The sequence below is a fragment of the Neopsephotus bourkii genome, unplaced genomic scaffold (genome assembly GCF_033783945.1).
Source record: "Neopsephotus bourkii isolate Nb327-2 ecotype Australia unplaced genomic scaffold, CSIRO-AGI_Nbou_v1 NB_567, whole genome shotgun sequence".
NCBI classification, from domain to species: Eukaryota; Metazoa; Chordata; class Aves; order Psittaciformes; family Psittacidae; genus Neopsephotus; species Neopsephotus bourkii.
The window spans coordinates 516,783-542,754 of NW_026901068.1; the positions used below are offsets into that span (position 1 = coordinate 516,783).

Genomic DNA, 25,972 nt, shown 5'->3' on the forward strand with positions numbered 1-25,972 from the left:
ACAGCAGTGTAAGAGAAATGCATCCAATGTCTGGTTTTAAACCATCCCTCGCTCTTTGATATTATTCATATGTGCAGATGTGTATGCATGTAATAATTATGGAAGGGTTTGGTTTTATTTTTGCCATGCGGGTTTTAATGTAAATCCTTTCTATGAGTTGTTTGGCAGGTTTTTATTTGTGTTCCCACTTTGCAGAATGTGTATTGAGGTTCAACAAGCAATGAACACAAAACTTAGACATTTGGAAGAAAAATTGTGTGCTGTAAATTTACAGCAGTTATACCAATTAACCATAGGAAAAAGCAAAAATACATTATGGTCTTTGTTTTGTCTGCAGTTTTAATAATTAAAAAGCCTTTTTGCGTGGATGAGCTGTTATAGCTCTTGGTTGTTAATTCCCAGGCAGGCCATGATAAGGTTTCCTCAACAGTTTCTCCAGTGTAATTAATTTCTGTTTTAAGGGAAGAAAGCCAAAACTTCTTTTGATTTTGCTTAGAAACTTGTACCACTGTCCTCTGTTTATCCAAGTCAGAATGGTCTTCAGTTTTTATCTTAGTTTATATTGCTGTGGTGTATTAATTGTGTCTCTTGGTGCTTGATTCAAGAATACTGAAATAAACTGAAAGTTTTTTGTTGCCGTAGGTCTTGGATTGGAACTATACCTTTTATGTGAGCACAGCAAGAAACAAACATTGAAGATTCATGGGAGTTCAGATGCTTACAGGACAGGGGGTGCTGGGCCGAGACCTACTAGAGACTGAGAGAAGGTTCTTCACTATGAGAATCTTTGATTTGGTGTGTGAATAGCGGGGCAGAGAGGAAGCAAGCCTTTAGGGTTTGGAAGTCTAAGTTTTTTATTGACAGAATTTCTCAGGCTCTCAAAAGACTGCAGATGCTTTTCAGTCTTACAATCAACATTTTAACTGACATGTCAGCTTGAGCCTAGTAGAGGTTTTCCACTGTTTTCTTCCAAAAACTGGCTCATTTGCAAAAAGAGGATGTGGTGGCTGCAATGTTGTATATCTGTCACTAAAATAATCTCAGTTTTAGGGAGCAGCAAGCTTTGTGTGCACAACTTTTTTTCTTTCTTTTAAGATTATTTTTTGTCCCTGAAAGCTTTATTAAGGCTTTCTGCTCATTAATCAAAGCTCATAAAATTACAGAGATTGCCGTTGGTTTCCAGTGCTCAGCATATTTTTTGAGATGGAAAGTTCCATGGCTCATTGGTAGTATATATGCTACATCCATGTAACCTTCTGGTTTTTGCATTCCCCTTCAAGAGAAAAAAAAGACTTTTCAGTTTATGGGTCTGACAGCAAATGCAAGAAGCTTTGCCAGTCAGCTCATTCATTTTGTTAGTTTAAATGTCAGCCAATATAAAAAGACTCATACTGTGTTTTTTCACTTGGCTGTTGAAAGAACAGAACCTTTGATAATTAATGTGGAGCTATTCATCAGTACAATATATCTTATCTAGAGAGATCTATTAAAAGAATGTCTCTTGATTTCGCTGTTTGATATTGTTTATATCTATATGGGAGAGGTTACTTCTGTACATTTTAACGAATGCAGACTTGCCCTGATTATCAAAATAAAGCTTTATGAGTACAAGAGGGAGAAGATAAGCATAAGGTATGAAAAAAGGGCTGCAAGATTTGACCTTTTTGGCAGGTTTGATGTTTTTCTTTCTTTATGAATTCTGTACCATTAGTAAAGTTAAGTATGCCTGTAGTAATGATCAACATATTTATTTTAAGTTAAAAATTATTTTACAAAACCCCAAACTTTTTTTACTGTCCTTTGTTACTCTTTAAAGGCAAAGGGAGTGGGGGAGGGTAAAGATAAGGAAAACTATTCACAATCTAAATTAAATTAGGACATGCCAATTTCCATCTATTCCTTTGTTCACAGAGGTTCTTCCAGTTGATGATCTAGACCAGAAGCTGAATATAGATGCTCTTACTCACTTTGGGAGGAATCTCTTTGCCTGTATTAACTAGGAAAACTGGCCTTGAATAAGAAGTTAACTGTTGTCAGTACCTTCCTGTCTTGTTTTCAGTAACTGGGTGCAATTCTATAAACATATAAAAAAGGACTTAACTCCAAAAGTTCAATTCCATATTGAATATTGGTTTATTCATAAGGAAAAGGCTGTGAAGGTTCTTTTGCCCTTTTTTCACTGGGAGGTCAAACTAGGCTGTAATATTTCACTTAATTCCTTCATCTGTAACAAAGGCCTTGTTTGTCAGATGTCATTTATATCTGTATGATGTCAGTTCTTTGACCTAATGCAGTATAAAAGGTAAAAACTTTTTAAATAGTTCTGTTCCTGACAAGAGTCTATTTGGCCAGAGTGATAATGTTTTTAAGGAAAAATGCAATAGAAAACTTCTTCACCAATGTGAACAAATGTGAGTTGAGACAAAGAACAGATGTAGTGAGTAAGATGCCATATTTATAATAATTCTTGTAGAGTAGAATTGTGATTGTAAGGAAATGCATCTGTGTTAGAAGTGAATTTTACGAATGCTCCAGCTGGTGGTTGGTGATCTTAGATAAGTTAGCCATATATTTCTCATTAGTGTAATTAATAGATTGCTCTATATTTAATGTGCAACATGCTTATGTGATCAGTAGCTGCTTTTTGGGTGTTTTTTTTTTCATTAGTTCAGGTAGATTGAGAACAGTTTAATAAATATAAAAGCTGTATAAAGCTGGTTTTCTTTTTAGATTAAGGGGACAATATCCTTTACAGATGTTTCCTGTTTCTGTTTTTAATTAATATTGTTTGCAGTCCTCTAAGCTGTTCAGACCTCTTCTTTCTAACACAAGCTTGGATTTTCACCTTCAGAAATACTTAAGTTAGATGAATCTAAAATTATTAATCAGACAACCAAATGATCCACAGTTTATGATATGCTTGAAAATATTTAATAGACCTGTAACTGATGTAATTAAAATGTGGACATTTGGAATTTTGAATTATTGTCTCTTTAGATTTTAATGGTACAGTGAATTACATCATGGTTTCTGAGAGTCGTTAACAACTGTAATGCTGAGTGCCATATAGGAAAGGATTTCATGATTCTTGTTACTCTGTTTTCTTGTTGGGTAGAGTTTTTGTTCTCCGTACCTCACTTGATTTTCCATCTTAGATCCTAAAAAATATAAATCCCTTGACAGAATCTTCAGATCTTGTCAAAACTTTCACCTGTAGTGATTTTACGAAATCAGATTGAGCATCCCACATGTGTTTACAGCTCTTCCTGTCCTAGTTCACATGGAATGCTATTGCCTGCTTTCTTTGATGTCTTATGCCTGTGGCTTTAGTTTGTTAACCCATCCTTAAGGACCATACTGTGTTCATACTGTTGTCCACGTGTTGCTGTTACATAGGGTTCCTTTTCCTGTTCTTTCCTCCCACTTTATCTGAGATGACAGCTAAAGAGTTTTTCAGAACAAGAACTATCTGTAGATGTTTGGAAAACACCTATTGTGTTGTAAAGCAGGTTGTAAGAACAGTCAGCTACTTCAGTGTGTGTCTAAGTGGGAAAGTAGTTTTATAATGCTTAATTTCTATGTAGGTGCATTTTAATGCAATATAACTTCTGGAAAAAGAACAGTCAGCACTTAGTCTGATCCAGAGTGCGTTGAAGTTGAAGCACAGGTTCCCTTTGACTTCAAAGGGCTTTGAATCAGCAAAATCTGAGTGAGCTTTCGGTATTTGTGAACCTCCTGAAATAAACTGACTGAAATGTAACCTATTAAATAACTTTATTGGTTTTGAAACTTTTGGCTGAGCTTGTTTAAATTTAAAAGGATTAAGCATGCCGCATATGTTAATTGTGTATAAAGATCTTACGTATCCCTGTTTTCACTTTCAATGTACCAAAAGCCTGGGAGCTTGAGGGGTTTATTGAGAATGTTAGCCACTGGCATTATACCACCTCTGATTTTGAATAGATGAGTGCAGATTCTAGTTGAGTTATTTCTTTGGAATGAAAATGCTTTAATGTTTGTCTTCTGCATAGGCAGGATGAATATCTGTGTTTGCTAGCTGCGAAGTGATCTGCTACAGGCATTCTGGGGAGGATTGGCCTGCTATAGAGAAAGGGAGCCAGAACCCACTTGTTTAAGTGTGATCTCACCTGTATGATTTAGAATTGTGAAGTTTAAAACTGTTGAAGAAAACTGTATTAATGACTGAATGTTGACAAATACTTTTTATGCAGGTTTTAAGGAGAAAAGTATATGAAAGGTAAATTTTAGCGGAGTTTTCAAGGATTAACTGGTTTTGCTTTTAAAGACAGACACCAACTTTTCAGGGTTAGACTGGAGGTCACTTATAAGAAGCAACAGTTACTTTAAAACATTGTCTCTTCTTGCATTTCATGTCAGTGTAAGGACTGAGTCATGGAATGGTTTGGGTTGGAAATTACCGTAAGATCATCTAGTTCCAACCCCCATGCCATGGGCAGTGACACCTCACATTAGACCATGCCACCCAAGGCTCTGTCCAACTCAGCCTTGAACACTGCCAGGGATGGGGCATTCACAACTTCCTCGGGCAACCTGTTCCAGTGAACAAGTATGTCTCTGTTTCTGGGTTGTATCAGATAGTATTGTGTCAGAATGCTTGTCCTCATTCTGTCTTCAGAAGACTAGAATTTGCATTAGTTGTGTTCAAGTATACGCATCTATCTGCTGTGGCATCTAAAGTATTTGATTTGGGTATGACTTATTCAGAGTAAATAAATCTACAGAATAGAATAGTCAAGCCCCAGGCTCTGTTCTGAAACTCAAAAATAACAACTTATTCTTCTTGCAAATGTTAAGAACTTCAGCAAACGTCTGGAGTCTTACTGCATTTAATCATAGCCACTAGATATATCTTACTAATCAGGGAACTCAATTTTGGATTTAAATTAGAATTACTGTTAAATGGAGAAAAGAAGAACATGTGTTAGGAATTGGTGAAAAGTAATAGCAGATGATTTCCCTTCAATTTTTTTAAACTGAATTGAATTTTCTGTGAAATTGCTGTCATTTTAGAGTACTGAAGCCAGGTTTGGATTGCATGGATCATATTTTCAAAGTTTGTTCCTAGAGATCTTGTCTGAAACTACCAACATTTAGTAGGTTCTGCAACTTTGGCTGGAAGTGAGAATAAAGAAGGGAAAAAGTTTGGAGATTAGGACATTTCCAAGTGCTAAATACTGGTCACTCCTATTTTTTTTTATTATTTTTATTTCATTCCTTTTTCCATTAAATATATTCATCGCTTACGCATCTGAATTACCAAGAATACTGATGCTTTTAAGGGAGGAAAATTTGTTTTCGTATCAGTGAGCATCTTTTTGTGTAAAAAACCTGAATTAGATTTCAATAGAAAGAAGCATTCACTAACACACAGACTTCCACTCACAATTCGTTTTTACTGTTATATAGTTTCAAAGTCAATCCCTGAACTTAATTCAGAATCTTAGTTAAAATGGTGCTTCAACACAGTATGAAGCCTTCCTTTAATAGGAGAAATTTTGTAACCATAGTTAGCAAAATATTTGCTTTTATATTAGCTTGAGATTTAGAATGTCTCTGGGTTTTCTAACCCATGTGTTTGTTAATTTATAAGTAATATTTTTCATCATTAGACCTTTTTGATTAAAAAATTATGTAGGCTTAAATCAAGATCAAAAGCCAGGAAAGGCCTGTTTTCATATAAAGGCATCTGTTTTTTCAGTTACTGTCAAGTGGAAAATGGAAAGAAATTGCTATGCTGTCAGGTAGCTTTAGGGCATTACATAGCTAAAAATTGCATGTATCCTTTTTGAGAATAATACATGCAGAAGGATGCAGGTTTCCAAGAACGCTGTAGGAGAATTAAGTAAAACCACATATAAAGGATGTGTCCTCATTTTTATTTGTTTTCCCCTCTCTCTCTTTTGCAAAATCTTAGGGTTTAAGAGAAACAGAGGCCATTGGTTTGGAAAAAATAAAATAAATACAGAAATAAACCAGTTTTAAGTAAGGTCTTTAAAGCAGGGCCTGAACAGGAAAAGTGAATGTTCCCCTTGGAACGTTCTCTGAATGCTGTTCCTTAACAATAAGAATATCCTGCTTTTGAGTGGGAGAGAGAAAAATTACTCATACTAAGGTGTGGCTTTCTTGCACACACAGCAGTGCATTAAAAGGGCAGTTTAGAAACTGCTGGCTTAACATTGTCTCTGGCATTTATAATTTTTTCTTTCCTATGTATCTTTACCTGGTGTCTGACTACTTTGGCTTAGATTAGCTGTGGTTGTCTAAGACGTTACCCTGTTTTGTAATCCACCGCTTTCCCCTTGGATGCGGCTGCTGCTTTGCCAGGGATTGTACTGTTCATCTCAGACTTTGGGGCTCAAATTCCAAAGGTCTTTTATCCATCCTTATGTGTTACTCACTGTCCTGTGTAATATAGTCTTGTAATGATTTAGCGTATGTATGCATTCTCCTACCACCAACAACCACTTCCAACTTGTTGCACTGATTTGTTCTCCTTTTTATTACATAGCATAAGCAAGCTACATAGATGAAATGCATATATGTAAAGGGGCAATGTCAATGTAAAAGTAATTGTATTCCAATTTGTTACTAAATATAGATCTTTAGCATACTACCTTCTGCATTTTTCTGTTTAAAGGAGAACTTTGAAGAAATTTTTCAATTTTGCATGTGAATTGTGTGTTTTGGAGTGCAAAGAGGCTGATGCAAGAGAAAAACATGAACAGCTCAGGCTTAAAAGTATGCCATGCTTGTGTTTGATGCTGCCTGTGTGATTCTTGGAGGCTATGAGCAGATGAACAAGTTATTGTGAAATAACATCTAGGGTGATTTGCCCATATGGAGTAACGAAAGACAGAATTGTGTTTCTTGTCGTGCAAGGGCAAATGTATGGCGTACTGCAAAATTCACTTACCAGCTTAGACTTGTGGCAGCGTATTTATGGTGTGGACCCTAGTTGTTATTGTTTGTTTGCTTACTGCTTTCCATGGAGAAAGTGCCTCCTGCTTTGTTCCCAGTTTAGTCTTATTGCCTGACTGTAGAGAAACATCCATTCTAGCTGTTGTTATCAGGCCCTGGCTATCCATTTCCCTAGGTGGGATCAGGCTTGAGAATTGCTTTTGTTTTTAAGACTTTTAGTATTGTCCCCTTCCTCCTTTTGTGAAAAGGGCAAAATAGAGAGAAATTCAGTACCTTCTGGTCCATAAACAAATGGGCTGAAAAAGAGAGAAAGTTCCAGCCTCTTCCTCCGCAGTGGGTTTGGTGAAAGAGGCTGCAGAGAAGGCAACAGAATACTGTCAAGTTTTCAGATGACTGTATGTTTTATTATTGGATTGTAAAATTAGTAATCAAATTAGCTGTTGGGGGGGGTTTGTTTGTTTGTTTTGTTGGGGTTATGGCACCTACCGCTCAAGACATTCTTCTTCAGTCCAGTAGAGCAGTCTTGTTATAAGGGTATTATTTTACGGATGACTTGCATATTAATTAAATTTTCTGTAAGCCTTCCTGCATTTTTATGTGAGGTAATTAAATGGTGTTTTCTGAACTCTTTTTTTTCTCCACCCTTTTTTTCAGGCTTCCTTAAGCCAGACTTAATATTGATAGAATGAAAAAGTTTAAGAGGAGACTTTCCTTAACCTTGCGTGGAAGCCAGACCATTGATGAATCTCTGTCTGAGCTAGCAGAACAAATGACAATTGAAGAAAACAGCAGCAAAGATAACGGTAAGCATATCTTTCACTTCCCAGAAAATGTAAGAATTTTGTGAGGCCCTACTCAAGTAGGCGTTGTTGGGTTTTATTTCAGTTTTCACAATTGCATGGATTTGCTGGCTCAGCTTTTCTTTTGATTTGTCTTACGTTGGATATCCTATTTCTTTTAACAGGTTGATATGTTGTTACATATTAGTTTGTTTTGGTATTGAACTATTATAGAGCTATTTATCAAAAGCCACCTAAATTGATATTTAACATTGTGTGCAGCAAGGATCATAGATGCCCTTTCAGTAAACAAAACATTAATTGTATGAATTTAGTGGGTCTCATGTCAACTTCATATGGCTTCAAATTTAGGGTTTTTTTCCTCAAAATCATTATTTGGTAATATGATTGATAGTAGTTGCTTAAATATTACAAATAAAGCTGTTTACATTATCATTGGTGATGCAGTGCACGAGTCTGAGAACTTTGTCACCTCTTCAGGTCTCTCAATAGTACTTCAGCAATATGGAGGTGACTAGAAACATTCAAGATAACCAGCTTGCCTGTGTATTCTTATGCAAGTCTTTGGCTGATCCCATAAATGTACTGGCTGCTGTAAAGTCCACATTAATGATGATACTGCTTTTGAATGCAATCTGCAAATACAATGACTGGAAGAGATCTTTATTGCTTTGCTCTGTTCCTTGGGCTGCAGCATTTAAGTCATATTTCATCTTCAGTGCTGATTAGTGTTATTTATTGCTCTGCTGACGTCTTAAGATTTTCTCAAGTATCAAAGGATCTGATTTTTTTTTCCCCTCCCCCACGTCACACCAGTAAATAATTCTGAATTTTCCCACTGAAAACTGACAGGGCTGAGAAATTTAAGCAGAAGTAGAGACAATGGAATTTGCCCTGCAGACTTTTAAAACCCCATCCAAGATCTGTTCCATACCATGCTTTTAAAAGCTTAATGTACCTTTGGCAAAACAAAGCTACTAGTGTTTTCCTTTTTTACTCTTAACTCCTAGTATATTTATTGATATTTACCTGTCATCATCATGGGCCATGGCCAGTAGTTTGGAAAATTACATTTGTTACAACTTCTTACATGCTGATGCAGCAGCATATGAAACAATGTTAGAAGTATTTTTGCAGTGATATCTACTAAGTACTTTCTGAGACATTAAGCAGTTGTCCCACATGGTTTCAGTTGTATCACCCTTCTCACTGATGGGTGTTTTCTTCCGACCTGCATATACTTCTGACAGATTGATTTTATTATGCGAATAAGTGCTAAGAATATTACTTTCACACTGGGAAATAAGCATGAAAAATTGTCACCCGTATCAGTGAATGTAGTGAACTTGGTTGCTGAATTGACTCAGTTGAAAACTGGATCCGGGAAGAATGAAAAGATCTTACTTGAAACTGGACCATGTGCTGGATGCCAGCTCAAGGGACAGAGGGCACAATAACTTGTTTACAGAAGCATGAGTTGCATCACCTCAAACCATGTATGAATCTGTTTGCAGTTTGTAATATTTATCCGAGAAGTATCTCAAACCGCAATACTTGGGTGTCTTCTGCATGTTTGTTGAAGTTTGACAGACTTAACTTCTCAGTAGATACTAAAAGGGATAAAAATACAATTCAATAAAATGTTTCTAATTGAAAATTCATTATTTAGCTTTTGGTGCTCCTTTTATTTTGCTGTCTGCATTAGTACATTGGCCAAAAGGAAGCTTCTATGCTAATATTGTGTGTTACAATACATGCTATGCTTACAGCTGTAAAATGTTGGTGCCTTAGTAAAGTGTCTGGATACTGAGGTGGTGTTGATCATCTTGAAAGAGGAAGAATAATAAATACAAACTATACTTTTGCTGTGTGTAATCTTAACTCATAATTTTATGTCACTTAAAAAAGGTTTAATGACATTTGCTTCCTTTTTCTGATACTTCTAGAATGCATATATTAGTACCTGTTCTATCATTGATCTTGCAGAGATGAACAGGATACTGCTTTGTGGATTTTTGTTTTCCTTTGGTTTTCCTTTCCTTTCCAACTCTACTTTTCTTAGAAAGTAGGGTTGGAAAATGCTTGCTACACCAGCTAATCCTGCTTTTCTAAGGGAAGCTCTAACTTTCCTGCAGATCAAAATATTTTGTAAGGAGCAGTTTGCAGGCAGACTGTAGGAATTGGGGTTTGGGCAAAAACAATTGCTGGAAAAAACAGGAAATGAGTTCTCTCATTTTGGTGAAAGACAGGTTTGGTAGAGAACATAGACTGGGGGAAAAAAAACATCCTTCAGTGGACATTATTTAAAAAAAAATACTTAATTGTGTAAGCACTTAAAGTGCTTAAATAAGAAAGGTTTGCCTTGTAAAATCAGAATACTAGTTACTTATTATAAATATCCATCCAAGACACATGAGAGGATATAGTCTCTTGAAGAACAGTTTTAAGATCTTGAAAGTGCATCTTTACTGCAGTGGTGCTGATCTCAGAAGTTAGGAGTAACAGTCTCCCTAGTTTTGCTTTTAAGAGTAATAAACAGCTCCTTTTTACCCTGTGGAACAGAGAAACAGAAGTGTGCCCAGTTTGGAGGCTTTGGATCTGATCTTGTAGGAACTTAAAAAGCACTAGTAAATCAAAGGCAAGCCAGTATCTTGATCTACAGAGAATCAAAGTCAGGGGCACAAACAGTCTTCAGAAGGTGGTTCTTCACATATGGTATGTTTTCAACTGTTATTACATCATGAACTTGGGAAATGATGGTTGAAGGGCATAGTAACTGTCCTTCTCGCTCCAGAAGGCAGAGATAGACCCTGAACACTGAAGGCCTTTATGGCAGAATTTTCTTCCACTGTTGTTCTATTTTGCTTTTTTATTTTTTTCTTCCTAGCAAATCACCTGCTTTGTCTCTTCTTCTTCCATTCTGATGGTTGTTCACTGAGGGATATAATTTGATATACCCAGTTTTTTTCCTTCCTGGAAAATTGCTGTGTAACTCAACTGCAGAGGTTGTGTAGGCTACATCGGTAGAAAACCACATCTGTGCTTACCTAGAATCCACACTCATCTCTTTGATTTTCACAGACATGTCCTGTAAAATTTGTATTATAAAATTCCAGTTCAGCTCTGTGATTCCAGATGTAGATCACATGCACATAGTACCAGGGACCTTTCCCTGTGGTCATGCTTCTGTAATAACCTGTCTTGTTCAGTGTAACATTTTCTCTCCCAGACTGGTTGCCTCTGATTTCAATTAACTGCTGCTGCAGTTCGGAGCCCCACTTTGTCATTAGCTCTAGCTTTGAGTGGGTTGTTTGAAGATTTGCTTTTAAAGAACAGTACTCCTAGTGCAGAACAGATTGTCCCATTAGTAGTTCATGGACATAAAAATAGATGCATAATTTTTAATTTCTTTGCAGTGCATTGATACCACTGAATCAGCTAACTGCTTGTGTGCAATCTCATTTCATACATAACCTCCTTCATCAGTCAGTACAATCTCAGTATGCAACGTTCATCCATCAACAGCAAAATGGGATTAGCAGGGATCAGCCCATACTGTCTGATGCAGTAGCACAGAGCTATTGCAGTGAATGTAGAATACCCAACAGTTCCGGGTTTGGTTTTGGTTTTCTTGAACACCATCAAATTATTTAGTGACCAGAAACCTGTGTATAATTAAAGCTGCCTTACAAATTATGTTCATCATAATTGGCTGCTGGGTGAGGAGGCATCACCAAATCAGATGCATAAACCATAAAAACAGAGGGTGAAATGCCTAATACACATCTGAAGCCTTATGAACTGTGGACTGTATGAAGTATACTTTGGGCTAGTCTTTTGTCTAAGTACAGAAGCTTTTCATGATCTCTTAACATTTCAACATATAAAAGCAATTAGTTGGCTTTGTTGTTTATTTTTCATTCTGTCTCGATTCAAGCATGCTAACAATGTGCCAGCTTGCTTTTTTAATTCTAGGTTCTACCTTAATATGTGTGATATGTATTCAGATTAATATTAAAAATACTAAATGGTAATTTGTAGAAGTTGACAACTGAATTTGTTCCCGAATTTTTTCCATGCCAATGACATACTAACGAAATTTGGCTAGAAGTAACATCCAAATCATGCATATTTAAAGCCCAATTAACTGTGAAATTTATGCAAATACTTTAAATACATATGAATATGCTCTCTAATGAAAGGGAAAAATGTGACTGTATTGTCTAATATTACAAAATACATTATCACAAACTCCAAGCATGCTTTTGAGAATAATGACAAGGTATGTTCAAAAATACATCCACAGATCTCATGGTAATATATAAGTAACTTGGAAAGCCATTCTGTAGTGGCAAGTTTCATTTTTATATATAGATAATATATATGCACATATATACTAAACCAAAAAAGTGAGCTTCTCATAGAAATGGCTTCATTAATTTCTAGAATAATATTTATTTCCGTTTGGTCTGTTCTAGCTCAGTGGTGTGATCATAGGATCCAGTCTCACAAACACTTGCATAATCTTTTTGTAATTTTACAGGTGTGAGTAATAATGGAAGGATCAGCTACAGTAAAGTGCGTAAGTGTCTTTTAGGTTTAAGGCCTTAATGACTAGTTAATACTCTGGTAAGAGGAATGAATGTTTATAAAAATTGACACATTGCAATACTGTCTCAGAACATCCAAATGTCTTTGTAGTTGTAGTCATTTTGTATCATCTTCAGTACAGCTGAGAAACTCCCATTCCATCTGCTATGTGTGATTCCTTGAGTATGGAAGAAAAACAGTGTGTTGCAGCATATTTCCAAGACTGTGTTCTTGAATTGAAAATATGAGCACAGAAATACTTGCTGGTAATAAATCAGAAACATTTCTCTGTTGATACTGGAGGAAAGTATCACTATAAAAATATCGGTGGGGGAAGAAGGTCCTGGAAGTGCTAGAGCTCATTCTAGAGCTACAGATTACTGGAAATAACTGGCAGCTGTCACAGCTAAGTATCGAATCAGGTACTGTCCTTTTTACCGTACTGGTGATGTTTTTATTATAGTCTGGATGTGCCCTTTTGTGCTGTGGCATACATCAGTCTTTGTTATTACTGTTCAGTATGGTTTCTCCATCCCGCGTACGCTGCTCAACATAGTGTTCTTTCTTCCCTTCTGCTTTAATTTGCTTCTTCCCACAAATCCTGGAAGCTCTATTCATGTGTGGAAGCGCTTATGAAGTGAAATGAGCATGAAAATTCAGTGCCTGAAAGCATGCTGCAGAGATCAGTAGTCTCAGGGAAGGGGGGTTGTTGTCCACTCATAAATGTTTTCCTTCACAAGAAGAATGCAGTTTTGGCAGGAGAGCGTGATGCTTGGGTGCAGAAGTAGACTCAGTAAATAGACCAAATTCCTGCTAGTGTAGGCTCACTGATGAATGTGTAGAGTTTTATTCTCAAAATGGCATTCAGGTGGCTTTGTTAAATACAGAAAAGTGAAATGCACATAACTAGTCAACACAGTTATTTCTGAAAGTAGGGTAAAAAGCAGACAGATTCTGTTTCTGGATGTGTTTGGCAGTCTGACCCTACTAATACTTGCAGGCACTGGGAGCTACAGTGTGGTTGTATGGGGGGGATGCAGGGATATTTGTATATTGCCTGTGATGCTGACTCACTTGGTTTCAAATTGTACTTGAAACAGTATTTTGAAAGATTTGGTGTAGTGTGATGCCTTCTGGAGTTACGCTTTTTAAAAGGAGGATTATTAGCTAGTGGTATGTCATGTATGTATGATCGGAGGTATGGGAGTGCCTTTCTTATATTCCACTACATGTTCTGATGACCAGAAGTACTATCTTGAGAATTGTCTTTTAAACAATATGAAATACATCAATCTCAAAGGGAACCTTTAGGCTTTGAATATGTTTCATTTGATTATGATCTTCTTTGCCTTCGTACCTAAGCTGAGGGCAAAGCCTCATTATATGTGAAGTTAACTTTGAAAGGCTTTTTGTAGTGTCTTTTAGATGTTTTGATATCTTTTTTCCTTCTTTTTCTTTTTTTCTTTTTTTTTTTTTTTTTGCTTTGTGTATTATCTCTTGGGTTTGCAGTTTAAGTGGATACCTTGGGAAAAATCTCTGTCCTTTCTGTCCCAAATTAAAAAAAATAAAAAGTTCAGAGTGCCATTTTAATCATTGAGGTACTTCATTTCTTGGGGAAACTTGAAGACTGTTTCTTCAGTTTCTGTCAGCAGATTTCTGCAAATATGCTACCAATATTTTTTGCCCTATGTCTTCCAAGTGACAAACGTTTGCTCTGGACATGATTGCTGTACTCAAATGGATTAATTTTGAGCAATAGGGGAATCCCTTGCGGTTCTACTAGGTTTTTAATATCATAATAGTCAACAGTTTGAAGGTTCCACCTTATTATTTAATGGATAAATATGGTTTTTACTGTTATTGGCTATATTTTTAGAGTGACTTAATGTTTTCCTGAGTATCATGGAGTGCAAGGAAGCAACCCCATAAAATAATGTATAGAGTATTTTCTGCAGTGTTCCTCATGCAGCCCCTTGAAAGTACAGGTAAAGCGAACGTATAGCTGCTTTGAGTTACTTCAATATTTCTTCAATGAGAGCCATCACCTACAGTCAACTAATTTTACTGAGTGGGTCTGACAGCCTTATAGCCAAGTCATTAAATTCGTATAGTGCAGCATACCAGCTCTAAAATGTCAGAAATTCACCTACTTGCTTTCTATGATTTCTGAAGAAATAACAGGCTTCTTGACAACAGCTACTTCAGTAAGGCAGTTTGTTCAAAATATTTTGTATTGAAAGTCCAGGAAAAAAAAAACAGTCTTTTTTTGCCAGAAGACAGGTAAAATTTGGGTAATTATTAATAGAGCATACATTCAGATCAGTTAAATGGATACGTAGTTGATGATGCCAAAATATGATTAAGATGTAGCACAGTCGCATTTGAGACAGTCAATATAAATAACTTTAAAAGGTTGTGAAGCATTGCAAGCTTCATGAATGGAAGGCTCTGTGGAGGGTTTAGTTTCGCATACGTAGAGTTTTGACATTTCCAAATTTCATGCGAAAACAGAAAAGTAAAAAAAAAAAAAAACCAAAAAAGAAAAAAAAAACTAATTAAGAAACCTTGGAAATTTTCTGGAGCAAGGGTGAGGTCAAGGTGAATGGAAAAGAAACTGTGTAGAGACCTGTTCTAGAAAAATCAGTCGCTGATTCTCAGGGTGTTTAGTGGGATTTTGTTACAGCTGAGCTAGTCCAAAGTCAAGCTCCAGCTAAAAGTGGTGAGTGAGGTTCTGCCTCTACCCTTTTGTCAGCGCCAGCACTCTGCATGCCTGGGGTGATCTGGTTCAGAAATCTAAACCAAAGTTACACTTTTTTTTTGCCAAGGGGAGAACCTTGAGCCACCTTTTTGGTCGCAGCAGTGAATTGTGGCAGGCTTGCTTTTGCACAGAAGTTCATCCTTACTTGTAGTATGGAGCATGCCTGGATTCAGTCCACTTATATACCTAAATCAGTTCTCTGATACTTCATTTTGATTAGGAAAAAAAAGGTCTTTTTTACTTTATTTGTATGAAATTACAGTATAATGTTTATGTATTTGTATGGTTTCCATGATCAGCCTGGATAATGTTTACTGAAGAATACTTTTCCTTGCAGACTTACTTAGTTCTGTCAGAGGTGCTTGATCTAAAGGGAAAATGTCACCATGTATGACAGGCGGTTTTGATTCTTTATTAAGGCTAGCTGAAGTAAATATCATTCCAGAATTTAGGCAGTGAAATCTGAAAGCTAGCTTGGTCTTTTTGTCATATGATAGAGATACTCACGGGACATTAAAAAAAAACAAAAAAAGGCAGAAAAAGAGGTAGTTGAATATGGGGCATTATATATTCATAAAATTTTAAAATGCATTTACATTCCTAATGAAAACACTTTCTTTAATGGAGCAGCTGACTGATGTGTGACAGTATGTCAGTTGGTGAAGCCTCGCATAGCAATGCCAGGCAATTCTGAAGGCTCTCTGGAGCTCAGATTAGGTAAATCCCATTAAGTAAATCCAGCACAGGAAATAAAGTGGTAGCATGGCCCTTTAAGATAGACGGACAACGGAAAGAAATATTGGGGATTTATTTAAAAATTGCCTAACTTGGGAGTAATTTCAGGTCAGCGTTTGTGCCTAATTTAAATTGCAGTTAAAGGAAAAAAAGGAGTCATCTTTATAACCTCATAAAATAGTCAGTTTTAACTAATTCCTCAGACAAGCTTCTTATATACACTATTGTTCTACTTGACTCTGGCAGTTCTCATAATTATGAAATAAAAAAATCAGTTCCACTTACATTCAAGCATAATTTTTGTCACTTTCACAATTGAAGGATTTCAGCAGCTGATTTGAGCTATTTTCTTTTCTTGATGTTTATTAGCATTGATGTTGGCATTATTTTGGACTTTGCAAAGCAGTGATACCTTACTGAGTACTGTATTTTCGTGAAATATATGTGTATGTTCTAAAACAAATCTGCAGCATGGTCTAGCAACTCATACAGCATTAGTAAGCCAGGCTGGTTGTATTTTAAACAGTAGTTTCCTTTTAATAATGCTATTGTAGTTATTTTGCATTATGCCAGTAATAACAGAGCTTGAAGGATGCAAGAAATACAAGAAAATGATCCAAATGAAATAAACCAGCAGCTCATTACTTGCCAAACTTGAAAATCAAGTAATACAGCAGTCACAGTCACCATGCATTGTCCAATTTTAAACCTTGATGAAGATGTGCACTTAAGATAACATGGATGTAGTATTAAAAATAAGTGTATGTATGTGTGTGTGTATATGTATATGTGCATGTGTTTGTGTGTATGTGTGTACAGATATAAAATAAAAACAAAACCAAAACCAGGACACATATTTCAAAAAGTGTTCAGTGACATTGAAAGGGAAACCATGTGTTCATCCTGTACACCAGTGTAATAGAAATATTCTCATTCATAAGATTTGAGTTAACTTTTTTCACATTTAAAAGACTAGATTTGCATGGTAGCTTAGTAGGTTGCATAAGAAGAAATATAAGAATTGAAATGGCACCGCTTGAAAGATGAGTCAGGCATTTTGTATCCAGAACAAGAAGAGAATACAGTAGCAACTGACCAAATACAATAAAATAGAACCACTAGGAAATGTCTTTTTCAGTTTGCTTTCCCTATTTAACGGTTTTATCAGTTTGGAATTACAGATTATAGAGCAGAGTGAGGAAAGAGAGATAGGCATAAGTAATTAGGAAGGCCCTGCCTGGAATGGTTGTGACAGCATGAGCCAACCTGATCAAACAGCCCAGGTGCTGCAAAAGTCTCATACTGTAAGGACAGCTGGAGTTCTCCCTGTCTGTTCTCCAGTCTCTGACGATGACATTTAAGGGCAAGTCCAAGATTAGAGCCCAAAATATATCACTCTTTCCCCAGAGTACTGTACCAGTTTCTAGTTCAGAGACTTCCTGAATTGGCAAGTCTCTGTACTGTTAGTAGCCCTGAGCAGATTTCTTAAGTCTCCCCTTGAGTCTTGTAAGCTTCTGATAGTCATTACATCCTGTGGTGGGGAGTTTCCACAGACTGCACAGTGTGAAAAACCACTTGGTGTGCCACATGCAACCTACCACAGCTGGCTTTTTCCATGAACCTCACTCTTGTGCTGAAGAAGGAGGTGAATGCAACTGATTACTAGGTGCCCTCTGCAGCCCTCCTACAAGTCTGTGGGTTGTGAGAGAGGAAGACCAGAACTGTACATGGTACTCAAAATGCAGTAGATTCATACACTTGCATAGTGAGTGGCATAGTGATTTTCTGATGGTTTTCTGCTCCCCTCTAAATTTGTGTCGTTCATTTTGGCTGTGGCCAAATATTAAACGAACAGCACCATGAAAATACCTGCTGTAAACACCTCTGTCATGTCAGCTAATCCTTTGAGTCATTACTTTGTTATATTTTCCAAGGACAGTGACACTAGCGTTAAGGAATATGTGTATTTTATATAGGGAAACAGTTTTTTAAAGACAAGACAAGCCTATAATTAAAATTATAAGAAGCAGTATGTAGCACAGGCATTTAACTTTTACAGTTTTTACTTCTTTTATTCAAGACAAACAGTTGCACTTAAAAAGTTGCAGTGTTACCCTTTCATGATTCAACATATTAATAATCCTAACAAAAATAAATTCATTAAGTGGTAACTTCGGAAGAAATACTTGGGGATCTTTGAGCAGAGGGAGTTAAATAGTTTTTTTCAAAAGCACTTTCTTTAAATCTTATATCTGATAAATGCATAAAGACAATAATAAACAGTTTTGTAAATTCATTTCCTGCATGAGTTTGCTTGTCATTTTCAATATTTGTTCCAGCTCTTAGCTGTTGTTCTCATGTTTGCAGAGTGGAGGTAACACGAAATGGAGAATTCTTGTGAACGTTTCTTTAAGAGTTTCTAGCATGCAAACTTAGCTGTGTTTAACAAAGATACTTTTCCAAACCATAAGCCTATAGGTTATAATATCATAAACCGCCATATGATCCCTCCCTTATGTAAATCAATGTGTACTAGGAATTTAAGAAACATTTATAAGTACTAATAAAACTTAGTCAGAAGTATACCTGTAGTCCAAGAGTTTTTGTAACCTTCGTTTCATTGTCTGTTGGTAATTATGGCTGTCCTACTACATGACCTAAATTACTGGTGCTAAGCTTCATAATGAGCTCCATAAACAGCCCTTACGACAGTGCAGGTAGGTAGTAGTTGCCTGCGATGGCAGAAGATATTTCTGTGTAATTGGATCTTACTTTCTTAACCATTTGTCTTTAATTTTTTATATACATTTGCTGTTTGCTTATTAATGTGATCTGTGTTTATACTTATATTTGAGCCAAACTTCATACGTTAGGATACTTTAGGAATTTTGTTCAAAACTGCAAATCTACCAGTGCCATGAGGAAAAATTTTTTTCTAGCAATCATCTCTGTTCATCCCACTGTCATGTTAGTAGTGAGCATAAAACTCAGTCTTAGTGCATTTGTAAACTCTGGCCTTTTTTACATGCTACACAGGTCATCAAGATAGATTCATTTTAGCGTGAATAGACAAAAGCCATAATGTATAAGGTAAATTATCACTTCTGTTCTCTCTCAATGCAGCTATAGTCCATATGTGTGCATGGACTCCAGTGGAGTTAGTGGTACAAGAACCCTCAGCAACTGTGAATGTCTAAGAAGTTGGTATGGTGGCCAGGGTGACTGAGGCACTTACTGGCATGCTCACAGGCATTTAGCTTCCAGCCATATGGCCCTGCCCCTTTGCTGTGCTGCCTTTGGTGTTTCTTTGACCTTTGTGGAGATGTATCCTGGCATCTTTGGTTTCTCATTAGGATGAGAAAAGTAATTTGCGTTTTTGTGTAAGACAAACCATGGGAGATGCATTTTCGGTTACCAGGCATCTGTCTCTCTCAGCACTTTGTTGAGGGTTTAAGTTACCCTTCCATTTCTAAGGCTTTTGACACCAGTGGCACAGCTAAAAAATATATGAGGGATTTTTAGCAGCACATTTCTGTACTAACAAAAAAAAATAATAATCAGAACATTTTTCCTAGGTTTATATTAGGGCGTTAAGACAAAAATCTTGAGGGACTTCTGCTTTGCTTGGTGTGTCAAGGCTTGGTTAAAGTGAGGAGAGTTTTATTTCCCAGTTTCCCACAAAAATCTGAGTTGGCTCTCTTTTTTTCATAAAAATTTCGGTTTAGAAACAATTGAAATGAAATAGAATTTCATGCTTAATATATACTATTTATTGCTTATGTAAGGAATACAAATGAAGTAGTAAGTTTAAAATTATGCAAACAAGCCACTAAAACCCACCAAGCATCATAGTTCTAATCAGTGAGATCTGTCTCAACAGAGCAGATTATATGATCATCAGGTATTTGGATTTTCAGTTTTAACCATTCATTTGTTCACCAGTGTGTGTAAGCTTAGTGTGAGTTTTTTAGTCTAGAAACTAGATCAGATTCAAATCAAAGATCAGTAAAAGCAGATTTTAATATATAAGAAGTCAAAGCAGTAGTTGTGCTGTGTGTCAGCCCATTTCTTGTCATGTGGAAGTAGTAATAGATTCTATTCAGAAATTGATGAGGAATTTGCCACCTGCTGCCCTAGGATAAATCATCTGCTGTTAAAGGCACACAAGGAAGCTCATACCACTCTTAAATCAAAAGGGATGATGCAATATATCAGAAACAGAAACAAGAATTTGGGACAGAGATTTCCAGAGTTTTGAAGGTGAAGACACTGATCATGCTTTATGAACATACACATGGACATACGGTTTATTTTTTCTCATGTTCACCCACTTTGAAGCTGGTTTTATGAAGGATGCCAATTGAAAGGTGCAGGCAGGTTGGTGACAGTGTTGATGTGTCCTTTCACATTCTGTTTTCTGCCTGAAGCTTTATTTTTGTTTTATTGTTTTCCTGCAGCAGCTGAGATAAAATGATTTTTTTTCTTTGTCTTACCATATTATTTATGTGCAAAAATCCCCTGCATTATTATTCTTTTAAAGCCACTGTCTGATCTTTGTGTAGTTCTGTCTGTGTACTTCTCTCTGCTTGAGACCAGTCATAATAATATATCCAAAAGGTTTTTGGGCATGTGGGGAGGGAGGGAGTTCCCTTCAGGATCCCCTTTTGCTTCAGTTATTAGGTATTTGTTGTTGCTATTTTTCTTTTGTGTCCCTGTATGTGAGGATGTAAGCCAGGGTGGTGAAGTAGGGTCCCAGATTGCTCCATGTCCCAGCAGGTGTGAATGAAGCTCTGAGCAGATCCCAGCTGTGTTACGAGAGCAGTGGCTCCAGAAACACCTCAGGAAATGCTGCTCCATTCAATAGCACACATGCTACAGTTGCTCACTGCGTGGCTGCTGCCTTTTCTTTCTTCCCAGTAATGCCAAACCATGTGTATCTGTAATGGTAATAAGAATCCCATGATGGAAATAGAAAATTACTTGAATCTGAAGTGTTCCTCGGGCATATCTTCTGGTCTTTTTCCTAGTATGGGGATAATGCTAGTATATAGCTGCTGGGTGAGTCTGACCTCTGGGTATTTTTTCTGTAGTTGAGGGTATTTCTTCTTTAATTTCTTCTGTGAATGATTTAATCAGTGGTTCTGATAAGTCCAGTTTTGTGACAGTGCAAGCTGACATCTGTGCTTCTTGCTGGGGTAAAAACCCCTGTGATTTTAGAATTACACTGTTTCTAATACCATGGCAATCCTTGAGTGCTAGTCCATATGTACAGAATAAGGTTGCTGAGAGAACATGAACACTCAATTTCTGTACACATTTGTATATAAGATTTAATGTTTTATCTTTTCTGCAAAGTGTTTTTCAACAAGAATCATTATTTTTAAAACCTTACAATCCTGGTTTTAAGTCTGTGAACAATGAACTCTTTGAGACACAAACCAGTAGGCATTGAGTACTTAATTATTCTGATATCCTTTAAGTTAATAACCTTAATTATGGCATGACAGCTGTGCTGGGTATAGACACATATGTTTCTGTGTAAGAGTTTCCAGTAGCAAGGCCAAGAATTTTCACAGAGGAAGAGTATCTCCAAAAGCTTATGGCTGAATTTGTTCATCAAATGGGTTGGTCTAACAGCTGGTCTGTTTAAATTATAGTAAAGATGAAACATTATGCAGTAAGGCAAATCACTAATTCACAAGAAAATAATTATACTGATATTAAAAGCTACATTCTGGTTTTATTTACATTTTTAGACTGTATATTCAGGTAATTTACTGATCCAGCAGAGTGACAGAATTTAATAAAATGAAATTTAGGTAATACTTAATGCCATGTTTTGTATTAATTTGTTAATAGAGAAATGGCAGCAGTATGGTGGTCTAATGTTAGTATGAAAGAGAATCTTACCAGAGTGGTGATTGCCTGTTTAGTAACTGTTTTTTCCTTTTTTTTTTTTTCCTTCTGGCATGTTCCTGACACTCCTACTTGCTTGTGGGAATGAATATTTTGACCCTTGTGAATTGTAGAGCCTATTGTGAAGAATGGCAGGCCTCCAACGTCTCACAGCATGCACTCCTTTCTTCACCAATACACAGGATCTTTCAAGAAGCCCCCTTTACGGAGACCACATAGCGTCATAGGGGGCAGCCTCGGCTCTTTCATGGCAATGCCCAGAAATGGGAGCAGATTAGGTAATTTACTACATTGTTTGTTTAAGTTGATTTTTGTGTGTCTGTATTGATTCTTAGCAAGAAATGGAGTTATTCTATTGCTTTAATAAATCTCTGGGAATAAAATAATCTTTTTCTGAAGTTGGTGGGGAAACTTGTTTTTAAGGTACTGAATGTCTCTTAAGACTTTCAGGAAGAAAGTTGCAAGAACACACAGAAGTCACCCATGAATTTTTGACAAGTTGCAAAGTTACAAAAGTTACAAAATATTCTTTGTTAATACTTTGCAAGAAACCTGCGTGTGTCCATCTCAGCTAAGCATTGGTGGGAACTACAATAAATTAGATAATAACAAAAAAAAAGTTAATCATTCTACGTGTGAAATGTAAAAAGAACTGGTGTATTTATATAGAATTTGTATTATTATACAAAGTTTAAAGGCCACAGATGTTATCTTCGTAATTAATTAGGATATTTTGTTTATTTATTTATTCTCACTAGCTATTTAAATCTTTTTTTTCTTAACCTCCTTTGGAAAACCCTATTCTACTATGCTGTCTTTCAACCTTTTAAATGCTAAGCCCCATTGATACCACCCGTTATCTCAAAGAGTAAAAGATGATGTTTTGATTTATATAAGGCCTGTTTCTTTAAAATTTTAGGATATACTGTTCTTTCACCAAACTACTATTTCTGTGTCAGGTACTTCATAGAACAAAATCGTAGACTGGTTATAGTTGGAAAGGATCACTAGTTCCAGTCCCCCTGCTATGGGCCTGTGCACCTTCCCCCTAGACTTAAGTTGCTCAAAGCCCCGTTCAGACTGGCCTCGAATACTGCCAGGGATGGAGCATTCACAGTTTCTTTGGGCAGCCTGTTCCAGTGACTCACCACCTTCACAGTAAATAACTTCTTCCTTATATCTTTATGTCATTATTATGAGGGAAAAAATAAAAAATCAGACAAATCAAGGGCACTCAACTGTAGTTATCATTGTGGTCCCAAGCTGTTTTTGTGGTTATGTGGGGCAAATAAGTTACCAAAATTTTTTCTTCAAGTAATTTGTCATGTTGCTGCCTCCAGTCACAATGAATGCTTTGCTCTGCTTTTATGTTGTTTTAAATTATGCTTAATTAGTTGATGCTAGAAAATGAGAGCAAGTCACAGTTTAATTAAAATTCTCTGAATTTTTCAGTCTTCTACCCACCTTTTAAAGTATGTGACAAACTGATCTCCTTCAAGATTAAGGTATGAGTCTTCAGGATAGTGGTCAAACTGCTTACGTTCTCCTCTGCTGTAATATCACTCATCATGTTCAGACTTCTGCCTTTTTACTGTTAGTGCTGCCATACAGTCTGAAGAAAAGAATTCTGTCTTGAATGGTCTTTTAGCAGCTGTTATCACAGCAGAAAACAGGTTTTAATGTTCACAGTTTGACTAGTGTACCAATTCCTGATTTCCCTCAAATGTTACACACTTGAGGTTTGTTTTTTTTTTGTTTTGGGGGTTTTTTGGTGGTTTTTTTTTTTTGCCTAGCCAAGCTTTGCTTATGTTGCCAAGAATCTAACAGGATGACAAAGGCTTGTTTGCTTGGGTTTCGGGTTTTTTTTAATATTATGTACTTGAAGAAATCTTTGATTAGGAATATTTGGTCATTTATGGATTACTTGTCAAACCAGATGTACACCAACTGCATACAGGAACAGCAGAAATGTATACTTTTGTACTGTTGTTCTTGTGTGCTGCCTTTAAAAACATTCTACAGCATTTTAAAATAATTTATTCCTCTTCAAAATTTCGCCATGAACCTTGCAGAAGTAAACTAGCTTTGCAAAAGCGGAATTAATGAACAGGTTTTGGGTTCTTTTAATGATCTTTCTCAAAGTTTTTTTTGCAACAGTAATAGGGACGTATTGCAGAAGAATGCAGTTGGTTTTCTTTTTCTCAGGTGATCAAGTCTTATAGGTGATCAAGTGTTTAAGTAGTGCTCAATTTCAGTGTTAGTCTGTAGGAAGTTATGATAACATGTTTAACTAGCTACAGAGTCCTGTAGAATTTGTAATTTGTTTGATGTGATATGGTTTACTGAGGTGTGAGTAAAGGTACGATTTACTGAGTGTATGTATTTACATGTTAACTCTTCTTGCTTTGGATGTAATGATGCTGTTAATGATGCCTTGTTTCTTTACTCATTTGATGAAAATTTCAGCTACTTGTACATGTTATCTAGTGGTAGGTAACACAAGTACAGGCATATACAAGTATAACTACTAATGCTTTTTATGCTTCTTCATGTCTTTCCTTCTTTTGTTCCAGCCACATGAGAATGGTTATTATTCAGCAGGATGCTGAGGTTTTCTCCATGGGAATAATGACATCAAAAATGAAACAGTCAAATATGCTATACTACATGAGACTTTTTATTTTCTTTGCCTTCTTCATTCATCCTCTTTCCACTTTTTCCTCTATTCCAACGGTGGAAAAATACTTTTGGAGAGAGATCCTTGAAACACCACAAAGTTATGGCAGTTAAGGGACGGCTGTTCGCTTAAAATCAGGATAAAATGAGACTTGTCATAGATGCATCTTAGTGCTGCTTCGTTTAAAAGAGATTATCAGTATAAAAATTGGTTGAGAAGCCCTGGAGGGTTTTGGAATTTTTTTGCTTTCTGAGCACTGAACATGAATTCCTGCTATTGTGGTAATGTGTAAAATTCCAAAATATTTTTAAAGCATTTCTAGTTTGAAACATCTGTTTTGGCTCTAGGCTTTGTAAAATGTTCGGTAAAGGCAAAAAATCTGAACCAGTTTCTAAAAAGTCTGCATTTGTTTAAAATTTTATAGTAATTTTGAATTTAATATTCAGTTATCATGATGATTTTAAATATTACAGACGATTCTCAGGCCAAATTGTGAATCAGCCATGCCACTGATAGGCATGAAGGTCTAGCTGAGGTTTTTTTAGCTCATGTATCTCTGTACAGCTTCTAAAGTCTTGCACCTCCAGAAACATTCCACTGCTGCAATCAGTGATGGATCTAGAGCTAATAAATCCTTTTTTGGACCTGACCTGGCAGAGCCAACTTAGTTGTCCTTCTTCCACATTTGTATTACTGGGAACACTGGAGAGATGCTTAGAATCGGCAAAGCCAACTGAAGCTAACCCTCCTGGTGAACCTCAGTAGTGGCCAGGGAAGAGTTTATCCCTGCTTTTGCCAGTTGTGTTGACACAGTTATGGAGAAGTTTTGTTTCTCTGTCATAAATATTGGAATTGAAAAGAATGATGTTTCCATACAGCTTTTGTAGTTTGGTAATGTTAACAAAGGCAGTTGCTCACTGTGGGCTTACTCAATTTGAATTGTTATTAGTAAAACTGATTGTAAAATGCAGCCACTGCGCACCTTGGAAGGAATCCAATATGCAAGTCACGTGATTATTTTTGTGTTCATTTGAAATGAGATAGAAAAACTATGCAGTCTGACTCACTGCTAACTACTTAGTGGGTGTTATTTTAGCTCACTTGGAGGAGTTCTCATTTGCTGCACTGTAGATTCCCCGTATGAATTTCTTCTGTGGTGTTTTCCTCACAGCTGAGATGAGGATGACCTTTTCTTCCACATGTACTTCCATAGTTTTCCTGTTCCACTGTAGTCATCTACAGCTTTTCATTACAAGGCCATACTGGATATTTAAGAGTACATTAAAATAAAAGTCTGTGTAAGAGAATGGGTTGGGTATTCAGTAAAAGCAATTTAATAAATTATTGAACCATTAAAACCTCTGAAGACCATGCAAGCTGGCTTTAGTGCCAGTGAACCTGCGTATAGAAGAGCGTGGTGAAATTAAGGAACTACTTGTATCATATTTGTCATTGCTTAATCAAATATTATGATCATGCACGTGTGTAAAATGATGCAGACAACTAGGTTAATGCCTTATTCCTGTGATTATGTTG

General features: G+C 36.4%; 1 protein-coding gene across 2 annotated transcripts in view; it reads left to right on the forward strand.

Annotated features, from left to right (window-relative positions):
• CDK17 (cyclin dependent kinase 17) overlaps positions 1–25,972 on the forward strand; it is a 91,316-nt gene that overhangs the window by 28,675 nt on the left and 36,669 nt on the right. Inside the window, exons 2-4 of one of the 2 annotated variants that reach the window (XM_061351234.1) lie at positions 7,615–7,763; positions 12,304–12,342; positions 21,873–22,037. In XM_061351234.1, coding sequence (XP_061207218.1) covers positions 7,646–7,763; positions 12,304–12,342; positions 21,873–22,037 — 322 coding nt within the window. In that variant the 5' untranslated portion in view covers positions 7,615–7,645. The remainder of the gene's footprint in view (positions 1–7,614; positions 7,764–12,303; positions 12,343–21,872; positions 22,038–25,972) is intronic. The other variant, XM_061351236.1, reaches the window with a different exon arrangement.